Source organism: Labrus mixtus, chromosome 19, assembly GCF_963584025.1.
Source record: "Labrus mixtus chromosome 19, fLabMix1.1, whole genome shotgun sequence".
NCBI lineage: Eukaryota > Metazoa > Chordata > Actinopteri > Labriformes > Labridae > Labrus > Labrus mixtus.
Window position 1 is genome coordinate 12470436 of NC_083630.1, and position 14134 is coordinate 12484569.

The following is a 14134-nucleotide window of genomic DNA, read 5'->3' on the forward strand; positions in this document are numbered from 1 at the left end:
TCATATGGCTGCTTTCTTTTAGATGCTGTAGTATCAACCTCAGAGTGCAGGTCCTGTAAGATATCTCCCAATAGGTCATCTTTGGACAGATCCACGTCTTTCTGCAGGAGACAAAATGTATGTTTTCAGTGCGTGCAAGAGCAAGAAAAAGTTTAGTGTGCCCGTTTTATTTGAAGCAATGATCTGCAAAGGACACATCAAAACATACTTGAAGAAGAAGCTACACATGAGCAGGCCAACGATGCCAGTAAGAGCATACCTCAACAGGTCTCTTGACATTGCAGTTATTGAAGAGGCTTTTGATAGTGTTAGGCTTGGCTACGGCAGATTTCTTCACATTTTTCTTTGAGTCCGCTCCTTTAGCACCTGGTTTTCCTTCAAACACAAACAAAACATTTTAACACAAAAAAAAATGTCTCTTTGTAGATGCTCAGACTATTTTGTCTACAGCCTGGCGCAGAGTTGGCTCGATTCCTCCTTCCAGACAATCGCGAGAGTGTTACCGACTCGAGGCTCCTTCAGAACCGATTGTCTTACCAGATTACCTTGTAGTGTGAGTCTAACTTGATCTTAACGTCCCCAATCTGCTCGGAGACCGTAGGGTACGCCCCGATTTATTTCAACCATGTTTGATATTTAGAATTTGAAATCTCAATGATTATGTCATAAACGGGTGTGGTGGAAGCTGTGTGTGAGTACAATATCCGCGAGAGACTTGACAGTACAGCTCTTCAGCTCTTGCTGAAGAATACACAAGTCGCCCCAGACATTTCTTCAGCCAAAACTTTTTCTTTTCTCCTCTCTGAACAGAGTTTATAGTCGCAAATTTAACCGCCGGCTCCATGGTGAGATCGCGTGAGATGGTGCTTTCCTTCGTCAGGCATGATAATCTTTGTAAAAATCCTGCCTGATTTTCATATCTTGTAGCGTGTGGATGCTTGAGATTATGGAGAAGAATATCTGTTAAGATTCTCCTTGTGTTTGTGATTCGAAATTGTAAAACTCCTGCAGTGCGAGCCAGGCTTTAGACTAACACTAAAAATACACACACTGTACATTTATGTGAAATGAATGATTGTTCGAGTGTTTACCTTTTTTGTTTTCAACGACATCATCATGCAAATCGTCGTCAAAGATTTCACGTCCATCCTCCAAGTATCCTGTCCCATCTGAAAAAAAGGAAAAGAAGTGTTCGCACAAGACCCGTCCTCCCAATCACAAATATTACCACAGTAGCTACAAAAGACAGAGACTCACCATCATCAATAATCCAGTCATCCTCCTGTCTTTCCCGTACCATCTTTGAGTACTGCTGCTCGTCCACCTCCTCATACACACTAGTGAACTCCTCCACCTGGAAACATTAGCATCAGATGAACATAAGCTACCAAAACAAAGTTCAAGCAGCAGCTGAGTTGAAATGAGAATGGGCTGAATCAAATGTGCTGTACAATGTTTGATGATAATCTAGTGGTGTTTTTTTTTTTTTTTTTTTTTGCACCAGATCTCTAATCTATCCAGTCAAATGTTTTAAAAGGTCTAAAATTGTCCTGACACTCTCATAAAGCTCCTACTTGGTTGTTGATTTTATTACAGTGTAGCTCCTTTGAGTGTGTGGCTGTTTTTTTTTCTAGCAAGTTGGGATAAGATTAAAAAAAAAAAAAGGTGGTAAATAAAGCCCAAGTCCCAGGACGATCTCTGCCACTGGATCCTAATAAGTAATGTGCCGTCGCTCTGATATGAACCAAGTAAGCTGTCAGCAATGAGTTACATAAAGACACGGATACAGACAATTATAGGACGTCCAAATTGTGTGGCACCCAATCAAGCTTCTCGCCTCATATTTGATCTTCTCTCCCATCTTGGCTTTCTTGAGCTGCTCCAGTGCAGACTTCCTCCCCGCCTTCTCCTTCTTCTCCCGTCTGGAGCGAGACTTTGCCAGACCACAAGCATCACCTCCATCATCTGAGGAGAGGAAGATGAAGAAGGAGCATCAGCAGGTGTGACACAAGTGTACTTGAGCAGCACTTGCAGGGAATCGTTCAGTAGTGTTTCTTTCACTGTTACTTTAAACATGATGAAACTTCTTTGTGGAATTTACTTTAGGTTAATATATTACATCTTAAATGAATGGTTCATGGCTACTTCTTACACTAAGGCGAAGTGGAAACGAAGTCACATCACAAAGGAAACAAACAGACGCAGATTGCAGAACATTGAAGTTGCATTACAATAAACAAGGATGTTATCGGTGCTTCAGGCTTAACAACATTACTCTACAATGTCAAACGTATTGTTACACAAGGCCCTAACATGTCCCCTGTTGTTGGGTTACAGTCGCAGCTAGCTTCTGTGTTAGCTAATTCCTTTGCTTTCCCTGTTCAAGCCCGATAAAAGCAGCCAGAAACACAAACTCACCGCAGTCCGGACCGTCCATGTCCTTCTCTGGGTTTGAAACTGGAGCCATTCGCTTTAATTTTTTGCTTTAATTTAAATTTTTCCAAGTGACAGCTGCTCAAGGCAACTGAGACAGGTCAACAAAACAAGAGGTCAGTCCGCGCCAAATAGTCTTCCCGGGGAAAGTCATACACAGGAAGTGACGTCTCAGCGCTGTCGGCCAATTAAAGAATACAGTGTTGTTCCAACTCTTGTCCGGACGGTGGCAGTGTTGCTCAATGGATCCGTTTTGTTTATCTCGTCCACAATAATACAGTATTTAATTTATTCTTTTTTTAATTAGTGGCATGTTTTTTCACTGAAAGCCAACCTTATTCCGAAAATTAAGATTTTATTGCAAAAATATATTATTAAAGAGCATAGCCCATTACAACACACAAAATCCACAGAAAAACACACAAACATAATTTTCCATCTACTTGAAAGAAAAGAGGCACAGACAGTTACATAACAGAGCTGATCCATATTGTCCTACTTTAAATAGCTACACTTTGAGTTACAAAATAGCTATTTTGGTGTAGATATTCTTCCAGGTCATAACAATAATTCCTTATCCTCAAATAAGGAATTTTAACATGACTATACCAATGGACTTTCCCTTTTGTAAAGTCAGTGTCTACGCTGGTGTACCCCGGTTAAACTCGTGTCCATTGCGACCAGGCTGGCCTTCTAAAGGCACAATGGGTTCCTGTCCCAGATTGGGGCCATGGACACACTACAGTGCGGACAACAATGGGGGAAAAACAAAGCGTGTTTTGTTCTTCATACCCACAATACATTTTCATTAGTAGCCTTTACAGTGTGACCTGCTTGTTCGTACTGTACACTGTCCACTAAACGTGTGTTGATGGCTTTCTTACTTTTTTTGGCAAGTAAAAATTTGTTGTGAAGCATAGAGCATTTGTTCACTTTTTAAGTTAGGCTCTTTTTTTTTTTTTAATTATTGATATGTTGCAACAGTGAGGTTCTCCGACACAGTAGCACTACAACAGGCAAAGGGGTCCTGAATGTATAGTATAGCCTGCTGTCCGTGTGGTCTGCTGTAGGTCTGTTTAATTGACCATGCCCACAGTTGTTGTCATCATCATCATCGTCAGTGAGCAGCAGATCTGTCCTGAGTACAGACGGACTGTCGTCGCTCCGCTGCACTCCCCCCCGCTGTGCTGTGCTGGAGCAAAGACACACTATATGCTATTAACTTGGATAAACTGTAAATCCGACAGAAAAAAGCAAGTGGTAAACGGATCAATAACCTATCCGTTTTTAATAGGCTACTTGTCTGGTTTTGGAAGCCATGGTGAAACAGCGACGCATCAGAGCGCACTCGTGTTGCACTGTTGCGCCTCTTTGTTGCAGAAGAGGACCTCTGAAGGTAAGATAACATCCTTGGGCAAAGCTTTAAACTTTAAAGTTGGGGTTTAAACGAGGGTCCGAAGTTGGGCTATTATTGCTGTGTTACTGCCTGATTTAATGACTGCAAAGTTTGTCTTCTGTACGAGAAAGATAAAGTTGCTGTAACACTCTTCAGCTGAAGCAGCCTGGTAAAGTAAGCTTAACTTGGTACGGTGGTGCCATTGTTGGCTGACAGACCAAACTACTCTAAAATGGATGAGAGCTTAAAAAGAGAGCTAGAGATGGTTTCATATCAGATGTTGAACATGCTCTAGAATTACAACCTATAGGTTTACCATTTTTAACACGTAATTCTTTACATAATGTGCCTGGTGGTGTTGAAACCTGTCTTTTTTTGGGGCTACATATTTTTACCTATCATCGTCGATGGACTTTTAACCATTGAAGGACAGTCTACCCGTTTGCAGTAGCTTATTTATTTGTAATTTATAAACCCCTTATTTTCATGGCAGCGTTGTTATTCTCACTACCATCTCACTGATTGTGTTTTCAGTACACCAATCCTCACTGCTCACACTGCTGTTGCTCGTCTCTGATTGGTCCCCTCTTGAAGTTCTCTCCTCTTTTCCGTCGCCATGGCGAGAGCTCATCAGTCCAACGAACCAAGATCATTTATTAGAGAGATGACTCACTCATTCTTACATAACTGTCGGAATTATCGTACAGATTAATTACATTTATCTTTTTTTCTTCTGTAAAATCTGATTGTTTTATGTGTTACTCCACGCAATATTTTCTTTTCACTATCACTTCATTACAATATACTACAAAAAGACAATACCACAGAGGTATTCTAATTGCCTGTAGCCTGGTGACTTCAGACAACTATAAAGCTAAGATCTAACTGAATTATTTACTCAATCAAATTATGATTTGTATATATATATATATTGATTGATATTTTTGTTTCAAATATATTACTAAAACAAAAGTAGATAACTAAAAAATAAAAGCAAAAAGAAATATGACAAGCAAACCTGAACAACAATATCGACTGCCACAAAGCGAACACTAGTCTACATGTTTAAGGAGGGAAGAGTCGTAGAGGAAAATAAATACATAAAAATAAGATGATACATTTAATATTTTACTATTTAAAATTGATTCTGTTGTGCAACTTCTCAAACAGAATTTATTGTGCTTTGTTTGTGGGGTATTGTTCCTCCTTCTAGCAGTGTATAAATGATACAGAGTGAGCCATCCTAACTGTGTCCTCCTCTCTGCAGCAAAGGGATCAGAGGAGGAGGAGGAGGAGGAGGAGAGAGGGACAGGCAGACAGTATGAGCTGAGAGTGGGCGGGGGAATAGAGGAAGGAGAAAGAGACAGAACGGGGAGGAGAGAGGCATCGTCTCACCGATGCTGAGTCACATTACAGAGGGACCACAGACACATCCCATGAGTCTTTGGGAATCATGGAGGAGCTTGAACACACCTGCCCCCATCCTCGGACGGTAGGGCATCTGAGCGTGTTTTCATTGTGTCTTGCGGTGTGAGTGTGTGTGACAGGGAGAGGGAGAGGAAGACAAAGGGTCCTGCTCCCTTCCCTGTTACGAAACAGATCCCCTATAGCATGTGTCTGCTCAGAATGCTGAGTGGACACGATTGAATGAAGGAGGGGGAATCACACTGTGGATAATGTAGCATGAATGTCCTGCTGAAGGGACAATGTGGAAGTAAGGGCAAATCCTCCTCCTCGATTTGGATGCTGTCGCCTTTGTTTTTGGTGTAGCTCCTCATCCTGGCATTCATGTCTGCCTCCTCCAATCGCTCCATCTTTTCATCTTCTCTCTTCACATCATCCATGGCTTCACTGCTAACCATTCGTCCCTGTTGGCCTTTAATCCTGCTTATGCCAGATGTTCTTTACTTGTGCCAGCGATGGCTTTACTGACCGCTCATCCTGATAGGCCTGCATGCTCCCCTGGTCTGTCTGTTTAAGCTTTGCCATCTGCTCTTTGCTAACTGTTTGGAAGCCACCCGGCTCTTCTCACAAAGACATTTGGGGAATCATGGGAGATGATGCTTCATAGTTTTGATGGCTATCGGGGAACTCTGATAACTCCCACATGGAAAACTGTTAACATGACTGAGCAAAATTTACAAGCAAATTTGAAAAAAAGGGAGAGCAAGTAAATGAAACAAGATACAAAAAGACATAAAAAATTAATGCTTTCTTTCTCGTTATAGCTCTTTTAGCTGTAGCTCGTTACTTGCCAATGTATTTCCTGCTTTCCTATAAAGCATGCTAATTTTTAAAGGCAGTCACATCATTATAGATTTCACTAGACCTCTACATGTCCAAATATCTGATTTTCAGGGATTTTTGTTGTCAAATTGCAGTTCATCAACTTGAGCTCTGTGTTGGTTAATTTGCAGTATAGACATCTTTATACTACTTTATACTCAATGTTAGTGTGTGTGTATTCATGTGTTGTATTTCAATGGGTTTGGTTTATATGTCGATTTGTTTACTTGGTTTGGACACTAGGTGGTGACGGTTGATGATTTGGGTTAATTGGTCAGGTGGTATGGTTGAGTGTTTATAGGTCACAGGTGAGCAGAAAGTGGGGGCATAGGTGGGAACATACGGCTCTTACCGTACCTAACATAACAAACGAACAACACAAAATACATCTATAATCTCAGCAATAATTATATAATTAATACATTTTCAAAAAATACATTAAAAAAGTACTCATACCAAAAATGTATATTCGGTTGTTTGCAGTGCAAAATACGCAAAGCATGCATTTTCTGCAGTGCACTCTTGCAGTGTGTCTACAGTAGAGTAATGAAGTATCCCACTGAGGGGAAATAGAAACTGCTGAAGCCACCCTGTGGTCTCCAGCGTACCAAACAGACCTTGAATGTGTGTTAAACATGCTGCTGCAAGGACATGGCACCATATATGTCTGTGTTTAGAGCTCATCAGAGCTCTTGGAAATATATAAAAAGCTAAAATATTCTGACCTTTTAATGACCCTGAGGAAGTGACCTGCTCATAGCGGTGTCATCGCTCAGGTATAGATGAAGACACAAAGGTGATTAATATTTGAATAGTTATTATGATAGGCGTTTCCTAAACAATGGAACTACATCTCAGAAAATGTTTTTGCCATTGTTGGAGCCGTGGAGGTCTGTGTAAGACATTGATTGATGGAAACACTTTTATGGAAGAAATGTGGCTGTTGACATTTTCAATCCACTTTGAAATACAGCTATTATCCTTAAGCTCTAATTCAAAGCTTAATTTTCAAAACAAATTCACCTCTTTATCCTCTTTCATTGTCCAAATGTGCAGCTAGAGAACACCATTGTTAATAGTCTGTTCTGTATACCTGGTGTCCATGAGACTTGTTGTGAGCTTGCCAGGCTCTGGTTGCGGTTCATAGAGGATGTATTGACGTCAGTTTCCAGTCTTGTCCTCAGAGACTGAATCTGTTTCCATTTTATCATCCTCCCCTCACACTCCCACACTTTACCGCGCTGTGCAGACTCTGTTTCTCTTTTATTGGTGTGAATGAGAATCAGTGAATATTCCCTGCAGTCAACAGATGGCATACAAAGACAAATTTCCAGGCAGACTCACACTGCATCACTTTAACCTTGATGTGCCTTTTACACACATACTACAGTGATGACTATCATCCTCATCCTTTCTTCCCCATCTGTTTGTTTTCATGTGTCTCAGTCTTGTTGTTCTTTTCATCAGCCTCATATATGCAGGTCATTATTTAAAGTTACTCCTGCTGGATTATTTTTCGTAACCTTACGTTTTATTCTTCCCTTTTGAAATGTGGCTCGTTCCTGAGAGGCCTTCAACAACAGATCAATAACCCTGTCCTTGTTTTCTGCCAATGTTAATACACATGTAGGCTTCACACAGACAGTCTGCTCACACTCACCCACACACAGTGATCGACAATTCTGAGTGCAGCTCTCTCTCTCTCTCTCAATCCATCGGCCCAATATGGAGCAGGCGTCAGCTGCGGTCAATAATCTAATGGAGGTTAATGTTACAGAAATGAGTGAGGATAGGGAGGGCCACTGAAGGGGATGGGTTTCTGAGCGTCTGTTTTGGAGATGTCTTCCTTTAAAAGGGGCTCATGGTGATTTAAAAAAAAAAAAAAAAAGAATATCAGACTCCTTTGTTCAATCTCCCTTTGTAATGAGTGTTTGTACTATATTTGATCTATCACCCTGTCTCTTTCTCTCCCAATCCGTCTCAGACTCTGACGGAACCCGCCATCTTTGCCAGGGAGACCAGCTGTGAATGTCGCGCCCCTCATGAGAAGCTCACCATCACCCAGGCCCGCAGAGGCACCCCAGGTGCAGCAGACCTGCTCTTTTTTTCCTGCTTTGATTTGTTTCTCCTTTTTTCTCTCTTCTCTTTTCCCACCTTTCATAACCAATTCCGGCCTTTCTCTGCCTCTGCTACTCACCTGTAATTTATATTCTTATACTTATAGCTACTGCTAATGGATTCCTGCCAACTATACTGCTTTTACTAGTACCCCTAAAGCAAACTCCTCTACCACAATACGTCTACTATTCATTAGTGTTACTGTCATCACAACTACCCATACTACTTCTACTAGGCTACTGTTTTAGTTTAAAACTGATCCTAATGCTACTATCATACTTTAGGCTACTATTTGTACTGCATAGTTGTTACTGCTATTTCTACCTCTGAAGTTTCCTCTGCTACTACAATAACTACTATTGCCGTTCATGGCCTATTCAGTATCACCATCACCACACCGAGGTCTAAAGGCTAATACTAATATGCAGCTGCTTCTTCTACTCCTATAAAGTACAAAAATAAACATTTCTATGCTCCTTTTCCATCGAGGCTATAAGGTTACTGTTTCTACTCCCACTATTTTACTGTAATTACAACTACTACTACTACAACTTACTCATAGCCTATAGGCTACTACTGATGCTAATGCTACTGCTACTACTGCTGCTTTCAGTGCAGCTGCTACTGCTTCTACCATTACATTAATACTTACTACTGCATCTATTCTTTCCACTTCTACTAAAGGCCTATTAATATCACTACAATTACATTTACAACTAGGCTATACATTACACATTTACAAATGATGCTAATGCTACTGCCACTACTGCTCATGTTACTTTTTCTAATTATAATAATAGAAGAGGAAGTTCAGATGGTGCATAAAGCAGCTGCAGTAGCAGTCAAATTATTTTGTATTACTATTGCTACCAATGCTGCAGCCTTCCCCAAAGTATCTGGCCTATTTAGCATTGCAACTGATGCTAACGCTGCTGCTTCTTCAAGTGCTACCACTGCTGTGTTTGGCCTATACTTCTTCAAGTTGTATCGGGAGAACTGTTTAATACAACTAGGTCTACTAGTGCTTTTATCTTGATGGCCAGCTCCCAGTTTCCATGAATTTATTTGCTGTAGGCCTATAAGGCTAAGCCCAAACATTAGCACGACCTTTTTGGGAATGTGTGTATAAGTTACTATATATGTTGTATATGTTTGACATTTGTTGCTAAATATTATGGTTTAGACTTCTGACTACTCTTAATTCTCCTAACTCCCACAAAAAAAGTGGGTGATGACATAGATGGAGATGTGAATTTACCAGACCTTTCTGTTCAGGCATTTCCTCCAACTATGATTGTATACATCTGCAGTCAGTTTTTAATACTTGTATTGTTGTATTTTTGTGCTTTTCAGTGGACCGACCTGTCAGAGTCTATGCAGATGGCATCTTTGACCTGTTCCACTCTGGTCATGCTCGTGCTCTCATGCAAGCAAAGAACCTTTTCCCCAACACCTACCTCATAGTAGGAGGTAGGACAGATCTATGAGAAAACACTAACACATGCTTTATACAAATTCAAATACCACTGCACAAAAAAAGCATGACAGCTGGGTTTGATAATAATTGATCTGCCTTTGTGTGTTTTGTGGGGTTTCCCTCCAATGTGTTTGACACAGTGTGCAGTGATGAGCTGACCCATAAGTACAAGGGTTTCACAGTCATGACGGAGACTGAACGTTATGAAGCGCTGAGACACTGCCGCTACGTTGACGAGATTCTGAGAGATGCACCCTGGACTCTCACACCCGAGTTCCTGGAGAAACACAAGGTGTGTGTGTTAAGTGTGCTGTTGTTTTTGTCATCTGTGTAAAACTGGGCATGAAGTATCCAGGGGCTGTCATCACAAGGACCCAAAGGTCAAAATAACTACCTTACTGAGTGGAGAGAAACTAATCAAGAATGAGGACTGTCACTTTAACTCAGTCAGAAGCCACTTTGGATGGGTTTTACAAATACTTAGACGATTAGGCATCCTTTTTGTAATGTGGGGAGTTAATAGGAATCAAATCTGACTGACCAATTATTTAAAACAATTCCATAAAACCCAAAATGCTATAAATATGTCTCAGCCACTTTAAAGATTTATTTTTGGGCTTTTTTGTGCCTTTAATTGAGCGATAAGACAGAGGATAGAGCCGGAAATCAGGGAGAGAGAGAGTGGGGAATGACATGCGGGAAGGGAGCCACAGGCTGGATTCAAGCCTGGGCCGCCCGCTTGGAGGACTATAACCTCCATACATGGGGCGCGCGCACTAACCACTGCGCCACCAGCGCCCCTGTCTCAGCCACTTTAAAACTGAAAGAATGCATATGTCAGGACTGACGAAGTTGAAATAAATCAGAATTTCTCCCAAAAGTAATAAATAAACAAAGCTGATTTAATGAACTTCAACACATTGTTGTGTTGTGCAAAATATACAAGAACATTGCAGAATTAGATGTATTATATTTGGAAAAAAAGACAATATCTGGCTTTGTTTTATGTATGAAAATTGTGTTACAAGCTTTAAAATACCGTTTGTTCGTATGTTTTACCTCTAATCAGATTTTTTTTTATTGTAACAACATCATAAAGTTAATGTAGTCATATTTAAAATGTAAGTAATGAGGCCTCTTTTGAGAAATTTAGAAACTTGTGTACTATTGAAAATGTGTGTGTGAGTGTGTTTATAACCTCATGTCTGTGTGCCAGTGTGAATTTTTCTGCTAAACGGTGCGTGACTTTTGATTGTTTATCAGATCGATTTTGTGGCTCATGACGATATCCCATACTCCTCAGCAGGAAGTGAGGACGTTTATAAACATATCAAGGAGGCAGGTAAGTGTGTGATACTAGACAGGAGGAGAACATTTGTATATTCCCTTGAAACCTACCATGGGCAGTTTCTAATTGTGTGATTTTTACACAGGAATGTTTGTACCCACACAACGGACGGAGGGAATCTCAACTTCTGACTTAATTACTAGAATTGTCAGAGACTATGATGTCTACGCTCGACGCAACCTCCAACGCGGCTACACGGCTAAGGAGCTGAATGTTAGCTACATAAACGTAAGAGAAGAGTCAATGATTAATGACATACATTCTGGTTCTTTGATGTTTGATATATCATTATCATGTAGTATTTGGGTTTTATGTTTTATAGTCTTTTTTTTACCTATCTTTGATGCTCTTTTGTGTTGTACTGTCATCTTGGAGCAACCCGGCAAAATACTTTCCTTCAGGATTAACAAAGTTCTATCTTATCTTTATCTGTCACATTCGATCATTTCTTTCCCTCAACATCTACTCCCCTCAGGAGAAGAAGTACAGGTTGCAGAACCAGGTGGATCGGATGAAGGAGAAGGTTCGCACGGTCGAGGAGAAGAGTAAACATTTTGTTTACCGTGTGGAGGAGAAGAGCGCTGACCTCATTCAGAAGTGGGAGGAGAAATCCAGAGAGTTTATCGGCAACTTCTTGGAACTGTTTGGACCTGATGGGACTTGGGTAATTAACTCTTACACATTTTTGCTATTGTTAAGTGTTTAAACAACAAAACCCCATTTTATTGGCGTATTCATCATCTTTTGTTTACATCTTAGACGTCTCTTTAATGTACCTGGACCGCTTGTACAAATGTTGCCTCTCTCTCTCCGATACAGAAACAGGTGTTTCAGGAGCGCAGTGGACGGATGCTCTCCTATGCTCTGTCTCCTCGAGAGTCACCCTGTAACAGTCCCCCCCGCGAACTGTCACCGCTCCGCTCCCCCTCACCCCCGTCACCCCCTGCCCGCTGGCACAACGCACGGCCCTCGCCACCCACCTCCCCCAAAGGAGCATCTGCCTCTATGAGCAGCATGAGTGAAGGTGATGAAGACGAGAAGTAGACGGACTCAGACACACACATGTACACACACGTCACACCTCACTCACTGCCTGAGAACTGCGCGCGCACACACACACACACACACACACACATACACACACACATACACACACACACACACACACACACACACACACACACACACATACACACACACACACATACACACACTCGCAAACACTTATACTCCAACAAACACTGGCTGGAAACTGAAACTGTTCTCCTTAAGGAAGTTTCTAAATGCAAGACAGGGGGTGATCATGGGAAATGAAGTTCTTTGCTGCTGAGCTATGAAGCCATCACTGTTTCTGTTGTCTGGGCAACCAAGGAGACTGAAGGACAAAGGAATAAGAAGAGGATTTGTGCACACAGTGTCACATATCATTAGACAACCCAGAATGCTTTGCAGCATATTTTGGGAGGATTTTCTTGACAGCTGACAGAAACTGTCCTACAGCCCGCTCATAATGTCACCTCTTTGTTTTTTTTTCCCTCCTGTTTACTAGGATTTTGACTTTATTTGCCAAGATTTCTTGTAATTACTGTGACCACTATATGTAACATGGCACAAAGTTAGACAAAAACAATAGTGCAAGGGTCAGTTCTACAGGTCATGTGAATGAGCAGGAACTGGTCTAATTCATCACTGTGTTCGTTTGTGCTTGTTGAGCTGAGAGCTAGGATTGAAGAAAAGACACCCCCCCCACACACACACACACACACACACACACACACACACACACACACACACACACACACACACTAGTCAGCAGTTGTTGAACAACCTCCTGGCACTTGAATACACAATCTGGTTTGCACCATCTTAGCCTGAATAATTGATTGGCAAGGACTTTAAGTAACCCCCCAATCTTTGATCTACTGATACCAATGCTACAGTTAAGAGAAATAATTACTAAACAGATTTAAACTAATCCTAAAGAAACTCATATTCTCAAACTCAAATCATAAAAAAGAAATGCCTTGGGAAACAGCAGAGGGAGTAAGACTCCTACGATTTGAGACTGTGGCTGCATTTAATCATTATAGTACCTGTTAGATAGTCCAAAAAACTTGATTGTGATTTGTAGCTTCTTGAATGTAATCTGAGTCTTTAGCCCTATTCAGACTGCCGTTTCAAGGTGCGATATTTAGGCTACGCCCCTGTGATGCTTCGCCTTCAGTATGAATGTCGCAGAGGCGTAATGGACAGACGAAGTGATCCCCTCCTCTGTACCTTCCTCGGAGGTAGTAACAGAGGCGTTACAGCGGGGAGACGGTATCAGCAGAGCCAGCAGTTGAGAACAGCGTTGTGCGTGTTTGTGCATGCTTGACTGTGTGTGTGTGTGTGTGTGTGTGTGTGTGTGTGTGTGTGTGTGTGTGCGCGTGTATGTGGAGCTCTCGCTGTGCCGTGCTCTCTTGCGCTTCCGCAACGGCGTAACACAATGTGAATTCACAGACTGGGACACCGATATTACGCCGTTGCGGAATGCGGAATGACAGCGGAGCTTCGATACGGTGCTGTTGCGGAATTGCACGATGGAAAGGGCTTTTCAGACCACCCTAATTTCTGCTTAAATTCTGTAGAAACTCACAAATTCTTCACCATTCAGTAAGCCACACCAACGTCACATCTCACTGTAAACACATAGTAGAAACAAAGCCATGTACTTTGAACCTTTTTTTTTTTCCATGTTTATCCATGTTTGGCAGACATTCACGCTCTCTGGAACTTGATGTCAGCTGTTAATCAGACCCGACACACTAGGAGATCAAGCCTTCCTCTAGGACTCTGACGATACTTGAAATATTGAATCATATAATAACTGAAGCCCTACAGGTGAACTGTCAGGTCCTCAGAAGCTGGGACATCTCCATGGAAACGCTTGGAAATGTATGTCGTAATAACTCTTCTCAGGCTGCAGCAGGCCTCTCTTCCACCCAAACAATACAATAAACATCCCAATGCAATGTAGAGACCTTAATGTCCTGTTAATCTGCACTATGTGTACAAACTTTGGGAACATATGTCGGGT

The 14134-nt window shown here is 41.5% G+C and overlaps 2 protein-coding genes across 3 annotated transcripts in view; one reads left to right on the plus strand and one right to left on the minus strand.

Annotated features, from left to right (window-relative positions):
• pola1 (polymerase (DNA directed), alpha 1) overlaps positions 1–2579 on the minus strand; it is a 61900-nt gene extending 59321 nt beyond the window's left edge. The window contains exons 1-6 of the mRNA XM_061064288.1: positions 2419–2579; positions 1838–1965; positions 1258–1354; positions 1092–1169; positions 260–375; positions 39–101 (exon numbers count right to left, since the gene is read on the minus strand). Coding sequence (XP_060920271.1) covers positions 39–101; positions 260–375; positions 1092–1169; positions 1258–1354; positions 1838–1965; positions 2419–2467 — 531 coding nt within the window. The 5' untranslated portion in view covers positions 2468–2579. The remainder of the gene's footprint in view (positions 1–38; positions 102–259; positions 376–1091; positions 1170–1257; positions 1355–1837; positions 1966–2418) is intronic.
• Positions 2580–3562: 983 nt separating this feature from the next.
• On the plus strand, positions 3563–12271 carry pcyt1ba (phosphate cytidylyltransferase 1B, choline a). Of its 2 annotated transcripts, none has more exons than XM_061064665.1 (8): positions 3563–3829; positions 8100–8199; positions 9587–9703; positions 9851–10002; positions 10974–11052; positions 11144–11286; positions 11534–11722; positions 11878–12271. In XM_061064665.1, exons 1-8 carry the CDS (start codon positions 3752–3754, stop codon positions 12100–12102), a joined length of 1083 nt encoding a protein of 360 aa, XP_060920648.1. In that variant the 5' UTR covers positions 3563–3751; the 3' UTR covers positions 12103–12271. The 2 variants fall into 2 exon arrangements, with proteins under 2 accessions (XP_060920648.1, XP_060920649.1); XM_061064666.1 differs by lacking the exon at positions 3563–3829 and adding an exon at positions 5189–5321.
• The last annotated feature ends 1863 nt before the right edge of the window (positions 12272–14134 follow it).

Bases quoted from the DNA above. Each gene is read 5' to 3' on its own strand.
- pcyt1ba (XM_061064665.1), top strand. From the start codon at position 3,752: ATGGTGAAACAGCGACGCATCAGAGCGCACTCGTGTTGCACTGTTGCG. The intron at 3,830-8,099 runs GTAAGATAACAT...AATCCGTCTCAG, and splicing joins GCAGAAGAGGACCTCTGAAG to ACTCTGACGGAACCCGCCAT. The intron at 9,704-9,850 runs GTAGGACAGATC...TGTTTGACACAG, and splicing joins CACCTACCTCATAGTAGGAG to TGTGCAGTGATGAGCTGACC.